This window comes from Malurus melanocephalus, unplaced genomic scaffold (genome assembly GCF_030028575.1).
Source record: "Malurus melanocephalus ecotype Western Australia unplaced genomic scaffold, MMel_1.1 scaffold_554, whole genome shotgun sequence".
In the NCBI taxonomy this organism is placed as follows: domain Eukaryota; kingdom Metazoa; phylum Chordata; class Aves; order Passeriformes; family Maluridae; genus Malurus; species Malurus melanocephalus.
Genome location: NW_026623786.1, coordinates 346,486 through 365,842, shown reverse-complemented (window position 1 = coordinate 365,842; position 19,357 = coordinate 346,486). Strand labels below are relative to the sequence as shown.

The following is a 19,357-nucleotide window of genomic DNA, read 5'->3' as shown; positions in this document are numbered from 1 at the left end:
CAAATGCACCTTTCCTCTCTTTGATAGCTAAAGAATCATTCAATTAAGCAGCTCAGAATTTACACACACACAGAGGCAACTCTGAGGGCTCACAGTGTTTTGCAAAAACTTTGTTGTAAGAAGTTTMACTGAAAGATATTCTCTCCTATTAAAGCATTTATGGTTTAGTTGCATTAGATTTCAAACTCCATGGGAAACAGAATTCCAATGAAGCAGGTCTTCAAATATCACAAGTGCTGATGCCATTCCCTTTGGATCATACACCTCAAGCCTTTATACAAGAAAACACTCTGGACTTGGCTCTTGATGAGCTCCATCAGAACARTTACAGCATTTGTGATGAATAAGTGCTGAATAGAAAACAGAAATTGTTACCAGGACAGGTAACCAGGCCCGTGCTGTACCTGTAAACAAACTTCCAGTCGTTTGTGGGTGAGGTTCATGGTTTGTAGGAGTTTTTCATCCTGATTGGTGGACTGCACGTTCTGCTGCTTAGCTACTGCTCTTATTTCCTTCACATACTTCTCTCTAACAGACTGGAACCAGTGCAGAGAATCAAACTCCTGGTACTGATCCAAAAGCTTCAGAATGTAAGCCACACCTAGTCATTAACAAACCATGTGCTGAAGTCAACATGCAATTTGCAAAACATTTTGTGAATGTCTTTAATGGATGAGCCTAAGCTGGTCATTCCATGCAAATATAATTTMAATTTTGGTTAACTTACAATTAAAAACATTAGGAAAAATCACAATAAAGAACAAGCTTTAATTTTTTTAAAATATCACAACTTCTCCAAATGCTAGCATTGCTTCTCGTCTGGATGAGAACCACAAACTTTRAAAGAAATTTGGAAGCACCAGTACATGTTAAAACTGTCTGCTCCCATCCACAGCTATTCCATGCTTAGGAAATTCTGAACACAACCATAACCCTCAAATCCATTTTGCTAAAGCAAGGACAAATCCAATTAAATTTTGGAATTTTAAACTATGGGAACAGACAAAGTATAAACAAAACTTTTCTTGCAAATATCCACTAAGTTGACTTACCCATGGCAAACCCATCATCAGTGAAGGCTGCTCCACTTTTGTTCTTCTTATTCAACTTCTCCTTGCARCTGATTGAATGCTCTACAAAATTGAGGGTCTGAAAGAAGGAAAAGCTGTCTTGGAATCACAAAGAGGCTCACCCCCATACATGCCGCTGCAGTCTAACACAAAATATTTGAGCACAAACCCGATCTGAGTAGAGTTTTTTGAAGTGCTGGTGWGATGTGAACACTCACCAGAGGGGGAACAATGATGTAGAAGTTCCTCAGGTGCATATTCTTTGGGCTGCGGAATTCGGGAGCGAACACATCCACCAACATCTTGAAGTATTCTGTGCCCTCTGCAAAGTTTCGGGTCAGGTCACTGAGGACAGAGTCCAGCTGCCTGCAGGGGATAAAAAATGAATCTTTATCAGCAGATTAAGATTCATCATCAGACCTTGTTCTGCTGAAARTCCCTTTGCTCACCCACCCCCTGGGACAACAACCCTCTCCTGACTCTATTCCTACATCCCCAATCCAGGATGTGGAAGAGAACTCCACCTCTACAACTGCTTGGAATTGTGTGCTTGATTTAATTTTCTCAATAAAAGGTCTAGGAATAGAATACTTGCACCTTTCTTATCTGAGACTCTGAAAATTTTAGAAATAGAGCCCAAGTACATGGTGAGGAAAAGCTTATTAGCTTTTGAACAACAAGAGTTTCTTCAAGAAATGAGGTTCTAATTGTTATTATCAATGCTACTTCACATTTTCAAAAGAAGTACTTCTRTTTTCTTTGCCTTAAAGTAAAAATTTCTCCATATAGGCAGCCAAACTTTTAAYACATACACACACAAAACTAACAGCATTTAGAAATATAAAATTATAATTCTCTCATCCCATTGCTGCCCCACACCTCAAAAGCATGATGMTATTGTACCTTGCTGCTTTTAGTGTTTCTTCTGAGAGTCCTTCTTCTTTCACCAACTCTTCAAAGTTAACAATATCTTCCAGATCAGGAACAAACCTGAAAACTTACTGTTTGTTAGGATTTTGTTCAACTGTGTTCACCAAAATATTTACATTAACATGTAATTTACTTAATTTAATCATCTGAGCTTGAACTACTTACTTCAAATTATATCTGTCATACCATTCTGATCCAGACATTAACCTCAATTCTAAAATTATTTGTACTTCTGTATTTATTGGGCTTATTTATTTATTTACCATCTCCTCTATCTAGCACTTGATACCCTTGGTAACTCTAAGTTTACTATTATTTGTAAGAAAACCCAACAATTTCTTATAATGTAAAAGTTACCATGTTTTAATGRCCTTTCAAAAGCATAGACAAAAATCTATATAGAAAAGAGTATGAAAGGAATGTATTTTCCAAGTTCCTCAAGGTTTGTATTATTTTTCCYTAATCCACCCTTGAAATTATTTAATATCACAAATTGCTGGCTTAAGGACTAATGTCTTACATGTATATTCTATCAACTCTTTTGCTGTGTTTTTCCATARAATTTGTTTCATTTTTACTGATTTATGTCCATGATTATACAGTGCTGAATCCCAGCACTGTCTTCCACTTAAATGAAGGCATAGAAATGGAACTTTTCAAAATTTAAGGGGCATAGATAAGGGCATATGGAATATCAGCAAGGACAGAGAGCAAGGGGAAGAGAAGGAACAAAGAAAAAAATAAAATATTTGTGGAAATACCTAATTGCACTACTGCAGCAGTGAAGTCCACCAGACCTTATCATTCGTACATAACCCATRGCATTGCCTTTAAAAACAAGAAAACAATTTCTAATTACTTAAATACACACACACTCTTCATAGCTCCTATAGGCTCTGAAATGGAAATTAAAGTTGTCAYGTAGTTCTGGCAAAGAATTTGGCTCTGAAAGCCAAGCTATTAAAAGTTAAATTGAACTCTGCTATCAAAAATCTATCTAGAGAAATAAAACACAAATGCATCATCAAGCAAGGTTTTCTTCACTTGCATACAGATTCTTTTAAACACTTGCAAGTTCAAATCAGTCCTGTTCATCTACAGCATCAGTGGCTGAAAATATCATTGGCACATCATGCATCACTCAAGGACACTTCAGCTGGATATATGGGCATTTTTTTAAAAACATGAACTTAACAGTAATAGGTTTTTACTRGGAAATGCACTCAACGTGGATAAAGGTCAGTACATAACAAAGAAAACAACTGAAAAGGGAACAGGAATCTGTGCAAGATATAAGTGTATTTTAGATTAAGACATGCAAAGCCCATTTCTGTGTAATTAGATGGGAGCATTTCTTTAGCATGGGCTACAAGTGAACTATTTCCCATCTGGCTGGAAATAAATCTAGCTTTGGCCTGAGCTGAAAGGTCAGTCACTAGGTGTCCTGGTTTTGCTCAGTCTGGTTTTTTGGTGGTGGGGTATGGGACCAAGAAACCACAAAGATGGTTCCTGTAAGAAAGTTCTGGAAGTTTTCTCCTTCTTTTCCAGCAAAAGGAACCCTGCCTCCTGTGTTTCAGAACCAATCCATTGTGGCTCTGAGGTTGATGGACAGGCTGCTGGTCAGGCCTGGGCCAATGGCACATGCTGGTCACACCTCTGTGATGACTTAAGAAGAATTCAAAACAAGATAGGGGTGGCCACCATTTAGTTTTAGGTTCTTAGTATGATCCCCTACACTGGGGGTAGGACAGAGGAGGAGGGTGAGGAAATGTGAGAAAAAATGGAGACCCAAGATCACAGTAAGGAGGAGAAAGAAGAAGGGTGTTTCCTGCTGTGGTGCTCAACCATGGGAAAAGACTGCTCTTGAAATGACTGTTTCTTCAATGGGAGACCTGTACAGAAAAGAGAGGCTCTGCACCTGAGATAAAGAACCTGGCCTTGGAGGACAGGACTGATCATGAGCCCAAAAGGGGAAAGAGGTGGCCCCCACCAAGTCTGGAGCAAGTGGAAGCTTAGAAAAWACTCTGTTCTGCCAGGAGATTTGAGASTGTGGCCTTGGAGGACTGTTTCCCTTTCTCCCACGAGGTAAAGAMAAGAATCCCATGCCATCAGCAGTTAYACACTGACTGTTCCCATAAAACTCTCATCCCCTGCCCCCCTTGCACCCAGGAAGGCATTGGAGGGGAGGGGAGAGCGACTTGGGAGAGACAGGTGTCTTAAAATGTCTGTTTTTTTGTCCTCTTAATCGTAATTTTTTTTTCTCTCAATATATTACTCTGTCTAAAAAGCCATAAATCTTGGTGTTAATTGGGCTTKTGCTGTCCCCTTTGCCTCTCCAGGGTGTGGGAGGGAATCATTGTGGGTGCTTTGGCATTCGACTAGGGTCTATAAACCTCAACACTATGAAAATCTCTTCCAATTAATAACATTCAAAACATCTTAGATAGCATTTCATACCAATTTGACTTATGAGTTGTCTGAACTGGTCAAGATAGCTCTGGCCATCCGGGGTTATTCCAAGTTTTCTGATGCCACGGTTGAATTTATCAGCTCTTTCAAAGGGATACTAGAAAAAAAATTAGAATAATTTATAAGAATAATTGCCTACCCTCAGAAAAAGAAATCTTCATCACATCAACACTATTATATTTGCAATGTAGTTTTACCCCACATTTACAGCTTTATTGTTTGATAAATTTAAACACATTTAAATAATGTGAGTGTTATGGTTTGGGACCTTCAGTCACATGACAGTGGCACTTCTTTTAGCAAATTACTCTTGAGCCTTCAAAAACTACTGTACCTTGTGATCATTCTGATCCTTAACTTCCCTGAAGAATCTGATGTCTTTGATAAGCCTGGATTTGATATGTTCATCATACATGAACTGGCTAAAAATGTAAAACTTTTTCCTCAAGAATTGGTAAGTGAAGTTTACCTGGAAGACAAAAAGAGAAAAACGGGCAAATTGAGAGTTAGCAAAGTAGCAAACACATCTAACACTTTGTTATCACCAGATGCCTGAGCAACTTCTAAAGCAAGTTCTCAACTTATTTTAATTTCACTGTTTTAGAATAAGGAAAAATGAAAAATCATTCCCCTGGAAGGCCTCCTCTCTTCCAGAAAAGGCAGAGGGACCAAGGGACAAGTTCAATATTTCAGTGGATCATGTGCCCTACACAGCCATTAGTTTATCTGGAATACCCTGTAACTAAACTTTTGAAAYAATACAAACATCCAGTTGAAACAGCAGACACAATCAACTTCCTCAGTCTGCAGAATCTGCATCATCTCCTGACACAACTTTTTCACTTCCTCAACGTTTTCTAAAACACCTTCTCCTAAGGCAGAAGCACACTTCTACCCTACATATCTCAGTACTTCTCGTGCCTGCAAAAACAACTTCACTGACAATCAGAAGTGAATAAATCTACATCACCAAAAAATAATGCCAGTGGGAGATTTTTTTTTGAGAAAGTTCCAACTCTCTCATGTGAAAGAAAGCACTAAAACTTCATTTTTCTAATAATTTCCATTTTGAAAATAAGTAATTGAGAGTTGATTCAGTATTTTTTATTTTGCAAATTGAAAAGCTGATATTTCTTAMGTGTAACAATTACAAGAACTTACAAAATTAATATTACATTTTTTTGAGATTTACTGTAACCACAGCAAAAGTATCTTTGTCTGCTAAGTAGAAAATCASGGCAGACTGTCCAGAACAGTCCAACTAGAACATCTCTGCTTTGATGTGGTTTTAGATCTCTTCATTAACTTTTATGTAACAACTGGAAGTGATAACACTCCCAAAAAAATGTGATATTGATTTGGTTTCATTAATTCACACAGAACATTATGACTGCCTTATTAAAACTGCATATTAAAATAAACTATTAGGAGATGSAAGAGTTGGGAGGTTTTTGTGCACAATCAAAACTAAATAATCCAGCAGCAGTGCCAAAGATACTCACTGTTGTGTTCATGATTCCTGTTCCATGAGTTCGGATGGAATTTGCGATGTGGCGGATGTTGATGGTGTTCAAGTGTTTGTTGTTACTTGTTCTTTCAATGAAGATCTGGTTRGCAGGGAGGGAAAAGTAAAGTTAATTACCCAAAATTGGTTCTGTGATGAATTTTTGATCTAAATTGACTAGATCCTGTTTCTGAGAGCAGCTGGTAACTGGTGATTAGGGAAAGAACCAAGAAAATTCAGCATGGATACAATAAACTTCATCTGGTAAGTTCTTCTGATTTCTACACAGCTGTGATTCAACAATTTCAAGGCAGATGTTGGGCTCAAGACTCCCATATTTATTGAGATTATATCCTATATTCAGCAGTCAAAACTCTTTTGGCACCTGTTTGTACTTCTGACCCCACATATACCACAACAATGAGTTCCACTGCTGAATTATGTCCTGTGAAAAAGAARTTCTTCCTTTTCTTTCAGGAAGCTGTTTTTTTTTTTTGTGGTGAACCTCTCATTCTCACACTGTGAAAAACCCCAAAGGTTTATTCCCTTGACATRTTCTCCATGTCATTCACTGCTTCATCTCTCCAATAACCCATATTTCAAGCTCAAAAATCACATAGGTGGTATGTTTTTATAGAGCAGTCAATTATCCTTGCTGCCTTCCAGCTTCACTGAAAAATGGACATGGAGTGATCCCAGTAAGACACCATATCCAAAATATTCTACACAACATTCTCCAAGACCAAGCCACAGCCCCACCAAAGATGTTTTTCTAGAGMAGCAATACTGTTTTACAGCCTGCCATTATTTATGCTTTTCTCACACATAYTCTGCATTTCACAATCTCTTCAAAYTGGAATGCCTGGAAAAATACAGGATATAACTTACCTGATTATTCAGATTGTAGAGGTAGCGGGATACAAAAACGTGAATGTTTCTCATGATTTCCAAAACATCAAGACCCTGAAACAAGATTATTTATTGAGAATTASTATGATAAAACTTCTCCAGAACTACTGACATGTCTAACCACTAAGGTGCAGAWATACTGTTTCTGCAGTTACTTGAAGGTATTTTAGAAAGCAGTGTTTTTCTCTGAAAAATGAAGAACCTCTCAACAATTTTTGTTCAGTGTTTCTAAGATAATGCTTAGAGGAGAGAAAAGCATCTCAGCCCACRTTCTAACATTTACACTCCTGCCTGTTTTTTTCCATTTTCTTCTAAAAGTAAGGAATCCTTCAGTCTATTCCATAAGGCATAATTAAAAAAAWTTTAAAAATTTGAATYGAGACATGTCYGTTTTCAGATTCTAAAAAATGGAATCTTGCCTCAGAGATTTCTACAGACATATAGATGTCTACAGAGAAATAAGCAATTTGCTTTTTAATATTGTTTAGCCCAACCTATCTAAAAGACTGAGGTTTGCTATTTACAATAAAAATTTTGCAATTGTTTACACTTTTTTCCCTAAGGAGTCTCTTAAATTATCATTGTGCATAAAGATGATGTTATTTTATCAGGATTTTGAGGCTGAAGTGTGGGCTGTCTTTGTTCTGAAGTAAGACTCATACCAGAATAAATGTTATGAAACTAAACTTGTGAAATTGTTTAAATCTTTGTAACAATGTGCTGACCAATTACAGCCAACAGAAAACCAAAGCTGGAAACAGAAACTGATCTACAGAACTTTTGTGCCAAAAAAAACAGCTGCAGTTCTTAGTTCTATGCTCTCTTTCAACTTAGGAAGACACAGCCATCATGGACATGATAAAAAAAGGGGCTCTATTTCTAAGAACTTCATCAATGTGTTAACCCAAACGAGGGAATGAAGCAAACTACCAAAAATGTCCAAGACATTAAAATTCTTGAAGGAAAGTCTTCAGAAGTAWGCAATCCTGTAAAAGTGAATACTTTGGCATTAACTTGATGACAACTTTATTTTGAATGTCACCATGTTTAGCAGTTTTTAGGATACTCTACATCACTCTCCTATAATCTAATTCACAGATGTCCCAAAGTCCTCCAGATCCAGCCTGTGAAATAGCTTCTCTTGATGATCACTAAACAGAATCTGCTGCCATAAACCAGGGAAAAAGACCAACCACCCAAAGTTTGGTAAGTTGTCTGGATCTATTTCTTGCCAAATTGCTGTCTGAATTTTCAAGAAAATGTTCTCTGACATGGCAAAAAGGGAACAATACAAGTCCAACACGCTTATAACTGCACCAGTGTAATCTCCAAAGGTAGCTGAAGATCCTACCTCACAAATCCACTTTTTCCAAACAGTTCTCTGCTCTTGGGAACTTTAATTTCAATGACTCAGCCCTATGAGAGGGGAATGGAAGGAATTCTATTCCCATCCTGTGAATGTACCTGYTCCAGAGTCTGGCTGGGCAGATGTGCCTCAGTCATGCTCAAACCATAGCGTTGGGTTGCCAAATTCCTCATCTCGCTGTAGGTGGCCCAGTCGTGAAGAGCTACRGTCGTTAAATTGTAAAAGGTCTTGTCCAAATAATGAGTTACATAAGCTGTAAAAACACAGAAGGATGAACTCAAATCATGCCACCTATTTAGGTAGGAAAGAAGTGGAAAGATAAAAAGCCAAAATGTGACAGAAAAAAAAATAACAGAATCGAGGTAAGGTGTAACTTCTCACCTTTTATGTCAATGAATCGATTGAAAAAACGAATTGGGTTCAGAAAGAAGAAGTGAGCCAGGTCYTTCATGCCAACTTTGAAGGGGTTTCTGTCATCCAGCTTCAGGTGTGTGTGAACTGATAAGCGCAGATCCTTTTCTATCTCTTTACATAATTTGTCCAGCAAGTGCTATTCAAGAAAGTTTACAAAAAAAAAGGAAAATAAACCTCACCAAATCCCCAAACAAACACAGATACACAAAAAAAGTCACATTCAGTGTCCATTTACGATGCTCTATTAGCAGAAACAATATTTTTCTCCACAGATAATATGAGACTGATTAAGCTGGTGAAGACAGCTTTGCTTTGCTAGGGCCACACAAGTCAAAGTGAATAAATACTTGGGAATTGGAAAGATATTGATTTCCCATGTTCTTGTGCTAGKACACAATAGCAAGAAAAAGCTACACAGCCAGAAAAGGTGAAGGTTTACCTACTTGATGCCATTTTACACATGACTAAAACTTCTACATAGGAGTTTGACACAGCTTACACCCAAGTATTCTTGTTTCTCATTTTAAGGGGAACTAGGCTTAGGGCTAACTATCTAAATAGTAGGAACTAATTCAGTGAGGAACTGCCTTGCAACAAGAAATTTCATCTGATTTTCCTGAATAATATGYAATGTTTGGACTTGAACTAGTCAAATAAAAAGAGTAGTTCAAAGGTTAAAAACTAGGACTCGGGAAATCCAAACTTGCATTTTMTTTGTCAAACCTCCTTCATAATTCTAGACAATAATTCAGTCAAGAGGCCACCTATTTTTGCAGACCCTTCACAACCAAAAGCCATGCATGCATATAAAGAGCAGCAGCATTTATTTCAGGTACTCATCCAAACAGAAGCTAATCTSACAAAAACTCCTCCTCTGTCTGCACAGCCAAATCTGTAACTGAGGTTTTGTTAATTTACATAATTCAGAGTGCAGTATTTTCATGTTCCCAGCCAACACAGATACCATTTAAAATGAGTCTTAACCAAGATTGTCAGTCAAACCAAACACTTTCTTATTTATTAAAATACTTCACACCAAATTTCTCTGTGCTATTTTTACAGGTCATATCAAATTTGCTGCAATAGATGCTAACCTGAGATAAAGATATTTCAAGAACAGTGGTGTGCTTAATTCCCAATCACAACAACTTACCTCATTGAGTACTTCCATGATTTCTTTGTCATAGCATTCCAGAAGCACCTCATAGGATTCCAAGTGTCTTGCATGCATCATAGCAGGTACACAGTCCCGGAGTGCACTAAACATATACTTATTAAAAAAAAATTATGATTAACCAGTACCTCAAATAGTGTTCAAAAATCAGAGCCACTAGTATTCCCATTTTTATTAAAAATGGACTTCATAAACCCTACTGAAGTGTCCTGTCCTTAATCTGAAGTATTATTTCCTACTGATCTGTTGAGTGGAAGATCCTAATGATTAGCTATTTCATCAGAATTATCTGCACTTTATTCATTTCAGTACTATAAAACTCTGGAACAGATGATTGATTTTTATCAGGATTATCATGCCCAAGGCACGATTCACATCTCCAGCAAGTACCTACAGGTTGAACAAGGGGAGAAGAAATGAGGGGTGGAAAAAGCTACAGGACAACTGCCCAACACAGAGTCCCTGAACACAGATACCTGCTTTAGAAATATGYAACCACCATGAGGAACAAAGGCCTKGAATGTTCAAGTCTAGAAGGTGTTCATTTCAAATTCAAATGAAGAGAGGAACAAAGAGACAGACACACAGAGTTAACAGCCAGATTTTTTAAAGAAATCTAAACACATTTAGAAGAAAGATTGCTTTTTTATCCTCCAGACTGAGAACAAGTATCTCACTCAGTAGCAGCCAGGAATTTACTTTTGGAGCTTTTYCTTTAAGAGCTTCAGTCTAAGGTTTATCCTCTCTTCATCAGAATCTGTCACAACAGTTAGTAAGTTGTAACATTATTACTTACATGCAGCCTAGCAGAATCAACTGCATTTTCATASACATCATCTAAATAGATTGGGAAGACGGCTCGATGCCAGTATAAGAAACAACAGTCACATTGTGCTCGAATTCTGGAATAAAAGATGAATTGTTGGGCAGATTTGGAAGAAACCATTCTTCTAACACAGTGTGTTTAAACTAAAGACAAGTGCATTGCAAGCTGCAGTTTTACACCATTGCTTCAATGCTCCAGATGCATTAACCTTCAGAAGAAAGTTCATTTTCAAAGAAGTTTTTTTATTTTTTCCCCACTAGACTATTTATAAATAAAAGATATGTGCTTTAGAAAAAAGGTTTATTCAATCTCTGAAAGACTTAAATCTTACATCATAGCAAAATCCTAAGTACTTATTTGCTTATTACATGCAATGAGTAGCCTAGAGATCAAASATACTCTAAACTTCTCCTGTGAGCCAAAGGATAACCAGGCCTCTCCTGATATAACTGTCTACATTATCCCAGGATTTTATCTCATGAGTCAACCACTAAAGGTGTTTTTTTGTCTCCACAAAAACTGCATGGAACCCAGACAGTCCCCTGGTTCACAAGTGGCCAAAATGATGTGTGCACTGAAGCCAGAGCAGCAGTAAAACACGGTGTCACATGTGAACTAACAGCCCAAACAGATTGGYACCAACTCATACATTTTGGGTGTGGGTTTAAGGGGGAAATTTCAGCTTATCATAAAACCAARTTATCCAAGAAAGTGACAGCATTTCTAAACAATCACAGAAGTGAATTGCCTAACAGACAACAGTCAGATGAAACATGAGTTGCCCAAAGACAAGTGAGCTTCAGGCTTAATGCTGGAATTCTTTCTGTCCATCCCTGCTCTACAAAACATGCAGAAATCAGCACCAGCATGCAGACACCAGATTTTGCCATTCACACAGTGAAGATGCAGCTCCCCCAGACACACCAGACTGCCTTCTTTACACTGCTGCCACAGCTTACCTCTCTGTAAGTTCACTGATCAAGTCCAGTTTTTTCAGAACTAACTGAAGGGGAATGAGTTCTTCATCTTTAAATGTTTTCTGTAGAAATGAAGAAAAATAAAAATAAAAACCAAGATCACAAGGTGGTATTTTTTCACGAGACACTACACTAAACAAATGAAGGGCTGGAGGGGAATGAGTTCTTCATCTTTAAATGTTTTCTGTAGAAATGAAGAAAAATAAAAAAAAAAAACCAAGATCACAAGGTGGTATTTTTTCACGAGACACTACACTAAACAAATGAAGGGCTGGAGGGGAATGAGTTCTTCATCTTTAAATGTTTTCTGTTGAAATGAAGAAAAATAAAAAAAAAAAAAACCAAGATCACAAGGTGGTATTTTTTCACAAGACACTACACCAAACAAATGAAGGGCTGGAACAATCATCACTCACCATCTGTGTACCCACACTCAGTGCAAGGGAAACAATCAGTCTCCTCTGTTTTGTACTTGGCCCATTGAGGGTGTTCTCAGCCAACACCAAAGCAGAGAGGACGTCCAGGCGYTGCTCACTGTACTTTTTATCAGAAATTACTCTTTTCTTGATGACAAAAAGACACAGAAATTCAGAGAAAAGTCACCAAAGCCCAAAGGCAACAGCTTASTACTTATTCCCAAAGCTTGTGGACTTGTCATAAATTGTGCATTTGCAAACAAATTATGCTTTGTGCACAGAGCTAACTGAATCCAGATTCACTTACTCTGTAAATTCAGTGATATCACCCATTTATATATTTGGAATATCTGCAGCCAACATGAACATAGCCTAGGTTATACAGTACACAAATACTGTGCAAGCTGCATGAGACTGAAAGCCAGTTTTAGTTTAGTTTAGTTTTAGTTCTAAGGGACACTGAATTTAATTTTTTTCATCAGTGATACCCTGCTGTTGGTACAGGTCCAGCTTACAGATGAAAAGCCACAAGACACATAAACGTGGTAATAATGACAGCTTGCAATTTTCTACAAATTCTAATGTACCAGGAAGATGCAGTACAAACACATTTGCATGAACAAATGAAAGGAACCAAGTGTAATGGCAAGGAAGCTGAAGGCACAGATTGATTTGTGAGTAGCAGTGGCACTCAGAAGGGGTAGTTTAAGGAAAGAGTTAAAGAAAATGTCTTCTGCATGTGTTGTGTGTTCAGAATGAAGCTCCTATTAGACCTCACACCACTTAGAAACAAAGCAGAGCAGATCAAAAGAGTAGTGCTAATGGATCTTCTATTTACCAACATTTGCCATTCACATATTTTCTGGTAAGTAGTCAAAATATCAACATTTGTTCACATAYRTRTTRTTTTCAATATCCTTCAATACATAAGTTTTAGCATATTTATATGCATTTAAAAATAATTGTAATGTAATTACAGATATAATTTGAGATGTTTATGAAAGTTATCTATCTATATGTGAACTGTTTGAAGATATATAGCTTTTCTGAGTAAATTTGAAGTTTGGAATTTCTTGAGTTCATGCTACTCCTACTACATACAAACATCTATAATAAATTCTTCCTAAGTACAAATTTTCTTTTGCTTACCCTAGAAAATACAGAGATGCCAGACATATAAATTGAGATTACAGCCAAGTAAAAAGAAAATTTAATAGCTGCACCAGTAACACTAGCATACAGCCTTTGTAATTCTGCTACTGAATGTGATGAAAGATTRAAACTAATCAAGAATACACCAGAACAGGCATACTAAAACCTCATTTTCCAATTTGTTCTGAATTCTGAAATTCAAGATTTGATAAGCAAAAGAAGCCATTTTATCCCACAGTGAAGCAGATAATTTATATTTAACAGTAGGCTCCTGTAAGCCATCAGGTATTGTTATTTTGCCAAGAAAACAAAGATTTAAATAACAGCCTGTTTGCTTAACCTGCAGCAGATTGCTTTATGAATGTGCTTCAGAAAAGAGGTAAGCAAAGGTCAGTCTGTGAAAAATCACTAAAAATAAAATCTAAAAAGAACACAAGAAGAAGATGACAAGAGATACAGCAGTTTAGAGGAAGAGGGGAAACATTCTTGGTCAAAAAACAGGTAACTATTTATGCTTTACAGTTTTCTAGGAAAAAACTCTGAACTCCTGGAAAGTTTATATATCTCTGGATTATGCCAGAGCATTACACTACAGACATTGCACAAATACAAAAAATAATTTAAAATYAGTACTTTTAAAAAGGCTTAGATAGAAAGATGAATTATTAGAACTTGGATTACATACCTTGGCTACAGAAATAGAGTGAAGAGCCTGATACTGCAGATGCTGAGTGATGTGTGTCACAGAGTCTGCCACAACCATGCTTCTTCTATAAAACATATGTTCTATTGCCTGAAGCCAAAACACAATAGTTTGTGCAGTTACCCACATTTCTGCCTTTAGCATCTCTTTCCACTTTGTATGGTACTGTTAGTAGCAGTTGCAATTAACCCTTAGAAACCAAAAAATCAAACTCTTCAGGAGCATAAAAATGTTTCAGGATTGATTTAAGTTGATAGTGGTTTAGGTCTTTTTTTCAGCTTTGCTCACCACTGCTTTCTGAAGTTATTCTGAAATAGAGAATCTTCCTTTTGGAAAAAATACCAGGAGAAATGTAAAGTCCCATATCTGGGAAGGAATAATCCTCACACAGCAGTATACACAAGAAAAGGACCTGAGGGGTCCTGGTGGACAGCAGGTGGAATGTAATGATTTTTTGGGGACAAAAACCACTCTCAAACAAGAAGCCACGCATGCAAAAACACTTCCCATCTCAGTTGTTTTTTTGGTTTTTTTTTCTTTAATATGGGATGTTTGGTCAACGTTCTCTGTAATTCCTACATGAAATRAACAATTTTCATCCAGGGACCTACCTTCAGAAGCTCCACAAGTCTGCACAGGGCTTTTACTGAGGTTTTGGTCATAGGTTTTTGCATTGACATGTAAAGATTCATTGTAGTTTTTATGATGGTGCTAAGACTGTATGCATACAGAAAACCCTAGAAATAAAATTGATATGAGGGGAAAAAAAATTAAAAATTAATATTTTTACATGTCGATAAAGTAAGTTCTCTCTGTTYTGTTTCACACATGACAGACATTTTTTCAGTCCTACAGTCCACTAAACTAAGCAAGCCTGGGGTCCCAGAGCTGAATGAGACCCTTTCATKAGCAGGCACTGTGAAACTGTTTATGATTCATTAGATCATCAAATTAACTTCTTCTTAAGCCATTCCAACTAAACACAGGTTGGTGAGTTAAATAATCACAGAGCCTCAAAGGTGTCGTAATTTGACCTATTGTAAACCAAACCATCAAACAATTCCCACTCCTCCAAGAAACATCYTATCCCAAAACTAATGTGAACCTTACAGATTCTGTGGAATAAGCACACTGACAGTATTTACGCAGTTTTACACTTTCTAAATAGAAATGTCCATCCCACAATAAAGAAACCAAACATTTCTACATCAGCATGTGCTTTTAAATGAAATGTTGATTACATACAACATAGCACAAAAATTATTAAACTTATTTCAAAGAAAAAGTAGCAACAATTAAAATAAAGAGACTAGAAAAAGACAGTAAGTGGTGTAGGAAATTCAATTCAGGATGAAGGAAAATTTTCAGTCCACTGTAAATAATAAAAATGTAAAAACCACAGATCCCAGTACATGTCTGTCTTAGCTAAGGAAGATTCAGGATCATGCTTCTTTCACCTATTCTCATCAAATTKCTGTCAGGCAGATAGATACTTCAAAAAACTAGCAAAAAATAAATTCAGAAATAAGGTGCATCTTACATTAAAGACATATGCTGTTAGTAGGCCAAAAGAACATGGTAAGATCTTTGCAAAGCACCATCACTAGGTAAAGCACAATGAAACAACACAAAACCTTTACTGGGAGTATATACTGTCCTAAATAAAACTAAATTAGGTTCAGTCCACCTCAAATACCTCATGACTCAAAAGGAAAGAAAACCAAAATGTTTACTGCAGAGAACATGAAGCTTTCCTGATTTCCTAAGTCAAGAGAAAAATCCAACATTCTAATACGAATTATTTAATCAGACTTCCTTTCCCCACATCTTTTATCAAAAGACCTGTTACAGATTTTCTTGGAAGAGTAGTGGGCATTAAAAGTTCTATAAGGATTCCCAAACTGTGAAATAACACACCAATGATCACAAAACTGCTGGGATTTTTTTTTATGTTCAACAACTTGCACCACATTAAAAGTTCCCCACCTGGATGAAGACATTGCAGCGGTTTGTAAGATCTTCTGAAAACTTCGTTGTGCGCTGCTCCTTGGAAAAGAGAGATTCCACTTTTGTCATCCASGAGCTCACAAAAACATAATATGATTGCATATCTCTGCGGAAGAAAACAAAGAATCTTGCTCACTTCAAATAAGAGGATTATCAAGATTGTCTTTTCTTAGCCCTTTCCAAAACTTACAAGGGAAATATTTTAAACCTTTAGTCCCAAAAATATCAACTCACCCTCCCCAAAAGTATCAGAACCCTATACTCATATACATTTTAATTCTCTGTAGGTAAGGATTACTTACTCTGCCACTCATATCTGTTCAATGAGTCAAAAATCAACCATTTTTTCCCAAGAACAAATGACCCTCTTAGCAGTGTATATACTACACTGCCTTAAATTAAAAGGTTATATAAAACAGCTAGAAAATGCTTTTAAACACTAGACAGAAAAGTCCAACACTGATGCTAATTTTTTTCATCCAAGTTTGAATTTCTGTTACCTCACACACACACAAATAAACACAAACAAATATAACTTGTCATTACATCAATGCCAGACTGGACTGCTTTTAAGTAACATAATTCTGCAGAAGTATACCTGCTTGAATTACACTAGTTAATTCATTAAAAGGTTAAGGAGGGTTAAACAGGGAATTGTCACACTGCAATATAACTTCTTGCAGCAGTTGTAGCTGGAAAGTATTCAGGTCAGTGATTCTGTTACCAAAAATTACAATTTTWAAAAAGAATCTTCATATTTAGGGAATAGTCCAATTACCAAAGGATTAGTAAACAAACAAGAGAAATTTACTTGTACAATTCAAATCAGCAGATGCAAAATCTGGATTTTACTACAATATCCTCAACRTTGTGTGTACAAAGTAGGGCAACAAAGCTGGGGAAGGAGCACAAATCTGCAAGAGAAATGGGGGTGTTCAGCCTGGAGAACAGGAGGCCCAGGGAAGACCTTACTGCTCTCTACAACTCCAGGAAAGGAGATTTTAGGGAGGTGGGGTCTTRTCTTTTCTCCCAAGTAACAAGTGACAGGACAAGAGAAAACAGYCTCCTCAAGGTGCATCAGAGGAGGCTTAGACTGAATATTAGAAACATTTCTTCACCGAAAGGATTGCCAAGCACTGGAACAGCCTGTCCAGGAAGGGGTTGAGTCGACATTCCTGGAGGTATTTAAAGATGTGGAGACGTGGGCCTTGGGGACATGATTTAGTGGTGGACTTGGCATTGCTGAGATACAGCTGGACTTGATAATCCTTAAAGYTTTCTCCAAGTTAAATGATTCTATGTTTCTATAAAATACATGTGAATACCCAGATGGTTTTCTCAACTTTTTCTTAATCTTAAGACTTATATCAGTGGCCAAGACCAGAAGCAAAGCAGCAGTGCAATTTTGCCCCATCCAGGAATTAAAGCCCAGCAAAGAATTAGGGCCAGGAAAAGGTGGAATAAAAAAKAAACAGGGTAGAAGTGAAAATAATCTGTCAGAGGATCAGGCACAGAGCTGTTTTTTCTCCTTCCCTCTTCTCCTCCAACTCAGTTCTGCCAGCTTGCTTATCAGGTATGAAGACAACATGCYAAACCTAAATTTTTACTGCCATTTCACAGGCTCCAGTTTACATTTTCTTGGTTTATTTTAAAACATACAGACCTTAGCCCTGTTATCTTCCTATGCAGAACATTCATTCTTAAGACTAGTAGCTAAAAATATTCCATCTCATATTTAAGCATAATTGAGAAGAGAAGGAAGTGAGCTGCACACTACATGCAGAACACAAAATGAGAGAGGCTTTTTATCAAATATAGATAATTTCAAATAGTTAAACAAGCAATAAAAACAGTMACAAAGAAAGAAATGCTTGCAAAGAAAGTATCATCACCAAGCAGAGGAAAGCTCCTGTAAAAGCCTACTAGCAACTTACCTCCATAAACACATAGAAAGCAGAGAGCTCTAATAGAAAACAAAGCAGCCCAGGTTACTAGACACAAAAGGGAATTTGAAAATACGGAAATAGAAGCAAATATTTAGAACTGCCAGCAACATTGCTATTTTGGTGTAATAACACCCATTTTTCTGAGAGCATGACATGAAAAGCAGCTTCGTTTTGACCAAAGCTTTTTGCAGCAGCACTAACACACAAACACACACATATACATTGCTACAGCAAAGTGGAACAAGTGAATAACACCACAGAGACACTACACACCATGCTACTACACTGARTAAACTACTGCTGAATGAATAAACCCACGTGATTATAAACTATTTGCCAAACAGCATCATGAGGCATTTAGGAAGCATACTTGGTAAGTGACTGTGCCCTCTGCTGTAGAAAATTCTCCCTTTGTGTTTTAACTGCATGAATACTTTTCTTGTCCARTAGTTTGGCAGCAGCTGGAATCTTCTGGATCAGAAAGTTGTCAGCAAACCAGATAATGTTAGCTGTTAAGGTAATGGCTGGTACCTGGGAAGAACAAAAGAAAAGGGGGGTAAATACTACCAAGAAACAATAAACAMAATCAACACAGATCAGTTTATTTTGTGTAATTGTGTGTAAATGTGTAATTGTTTTCTACAAAGTATTGCATCGATGTTAAAAAGAGTTTCCCTGGATGTTTACTAAAGACACCAGGGGCAAAGTTATTACCACTCTCAGTGATTCTAAACAAAATTAGAGAATTTAATGTCTTCATACCATCCAATATGAACAAGTCCCATTTGAATTTGCACTTAGAGGTYTTCCAAAACAAATGTTTATAGCCAAGGACAAAACCCACAGCATTTATTCAGCACCAGAGTGCTCATAACTCAGTTTTTTGTCTCCAGTGCCATATTAATTTTGAGAAGGAAGACTTTGTTAGAAATTTCAAGTTATTTTACCTTGTTGTTATGTGAATGCACAAGTTTTGGACCATCTTTAAAAGAAAATGGCAGTGGGCAGTTATAAAAAAGTAGAAAATYCTTAACTCTGCTTTCTGACTTTATTGTTTTCTTACTTTCCCAAGTCTGTGCTATGCTATGCAGCRAAGAAAATATTCTACTTCATTACTGAAAGGCAAAAGAATAAAACATTCACCTTTTTACAGACATCCAACAATGACTTGTAAAATTTCTTGTCTATGGTTCGAAAAATCTGAAAATGCAGTACAAAGAGGCCACAGATGCCCACGTATTTATCTCTCTGGTCSATTTCTGAAGGTTCACCTGAAAAAAAATACACCTTGGTGAAGTTTACTGCCAATACAAACAATTTTAGAAATAGTGAAGCTGGCAGGAAAAGCAKGAGTTTGTATTACCAAGTCTGGCTTCAACGCTGGCGAAAGCTGTACGAAGAGTGTGAGCAAACTCTTCAGCAAATGTGCTGTTCTTTGACACTGACACTCCACCATTTAAAGAATCAAATTGTTGCTCTATACAGGCCTGAGTA

The 19,357-nt window shown here is 36.9% G+C and overlaps 1 protein-coding gene across 4 annotated transcripts in view; it reads right to left on the bottom strand.

Moving 5' to 3' along the window:
• WASHC4 (WASH complex subunit 4) overlaps positions 1–19,357 on the bottom strand; it is a 38,774-nt gene that overhangs the window by 5,337 nt on the left and 14,080 nt on the right. For all 4 annotated transcript variants that reach the window (XM_057382202.1, XM_057382203.1, XM_057382204.1 and 1 more), the window contains exons 11-31: positions 19,227–19,350; positions 19,007–19,134; positions 18,234–18,394; positions 15,897–16,023; positions 14,522–14,647; positions 13,893–14,000; positions 12,056–12,202; positions 11,622–11,701; positions 10,633–10,738; positions 9,816–9,932; positions 8,630–8,798; positions 8,347–8,501; positions 6,862–6,936; positions 5,972–6,076; positions 4,804–4,938; positions 4,458–4,566; positions 2,762–2,828; positions 1,974–2,060; positions 1,289–1,436; positions 1,053–1,149; positions 405–601 (exon numbers count right to left, since the gene is read on the bottom strand). In XM_057382202.1, coding sequence (XP_057238185.1) covers positions 405–601; positions 1,053–1,149; positions 1,289–1,436; positions 1,974–2,060; positions 2,762–2,828; positions 4,458–4,566; positions 4,804–4,938; positions 5,972–6,076; positions 6,862–6,936; positions 8,347–8,501; positions 8,630–8,798; positions 9,816–9,932; positions 10,633–10,738; positions 11,622–11,701; positions 12,056–12,202; positions 13,893–14,000; positions 14,522–14,647; positions 15,897–16,023; positions 18,234–18,394; positions 19,007–19,134; positions 19,227–19,350 — 2,568 coding nt within the window. The remainder of the gene's footprint in view (positions 1–404; positions 602–1,052; positions 1,150–1,288; positions 1,437–1,973; positions 2,061–2,761; positions 2,829–4,457; positions 4,567–4,803; positions 4,939–5,971; positions 6,077–6,861; positions 6,937–8,346; positions 8,502–8,629; positions 8,799–9,815; positions 9,933–10,632; positions 10,739–11,621; positions 11,702–12,055; positions 12,203–13,892; positions 14,001–14,521; positions 14,648–15,896; positions 16,024–18,233; positions 18,395–19,006; positions 19,135–19,226; positions 19,351–19,357) is intronic.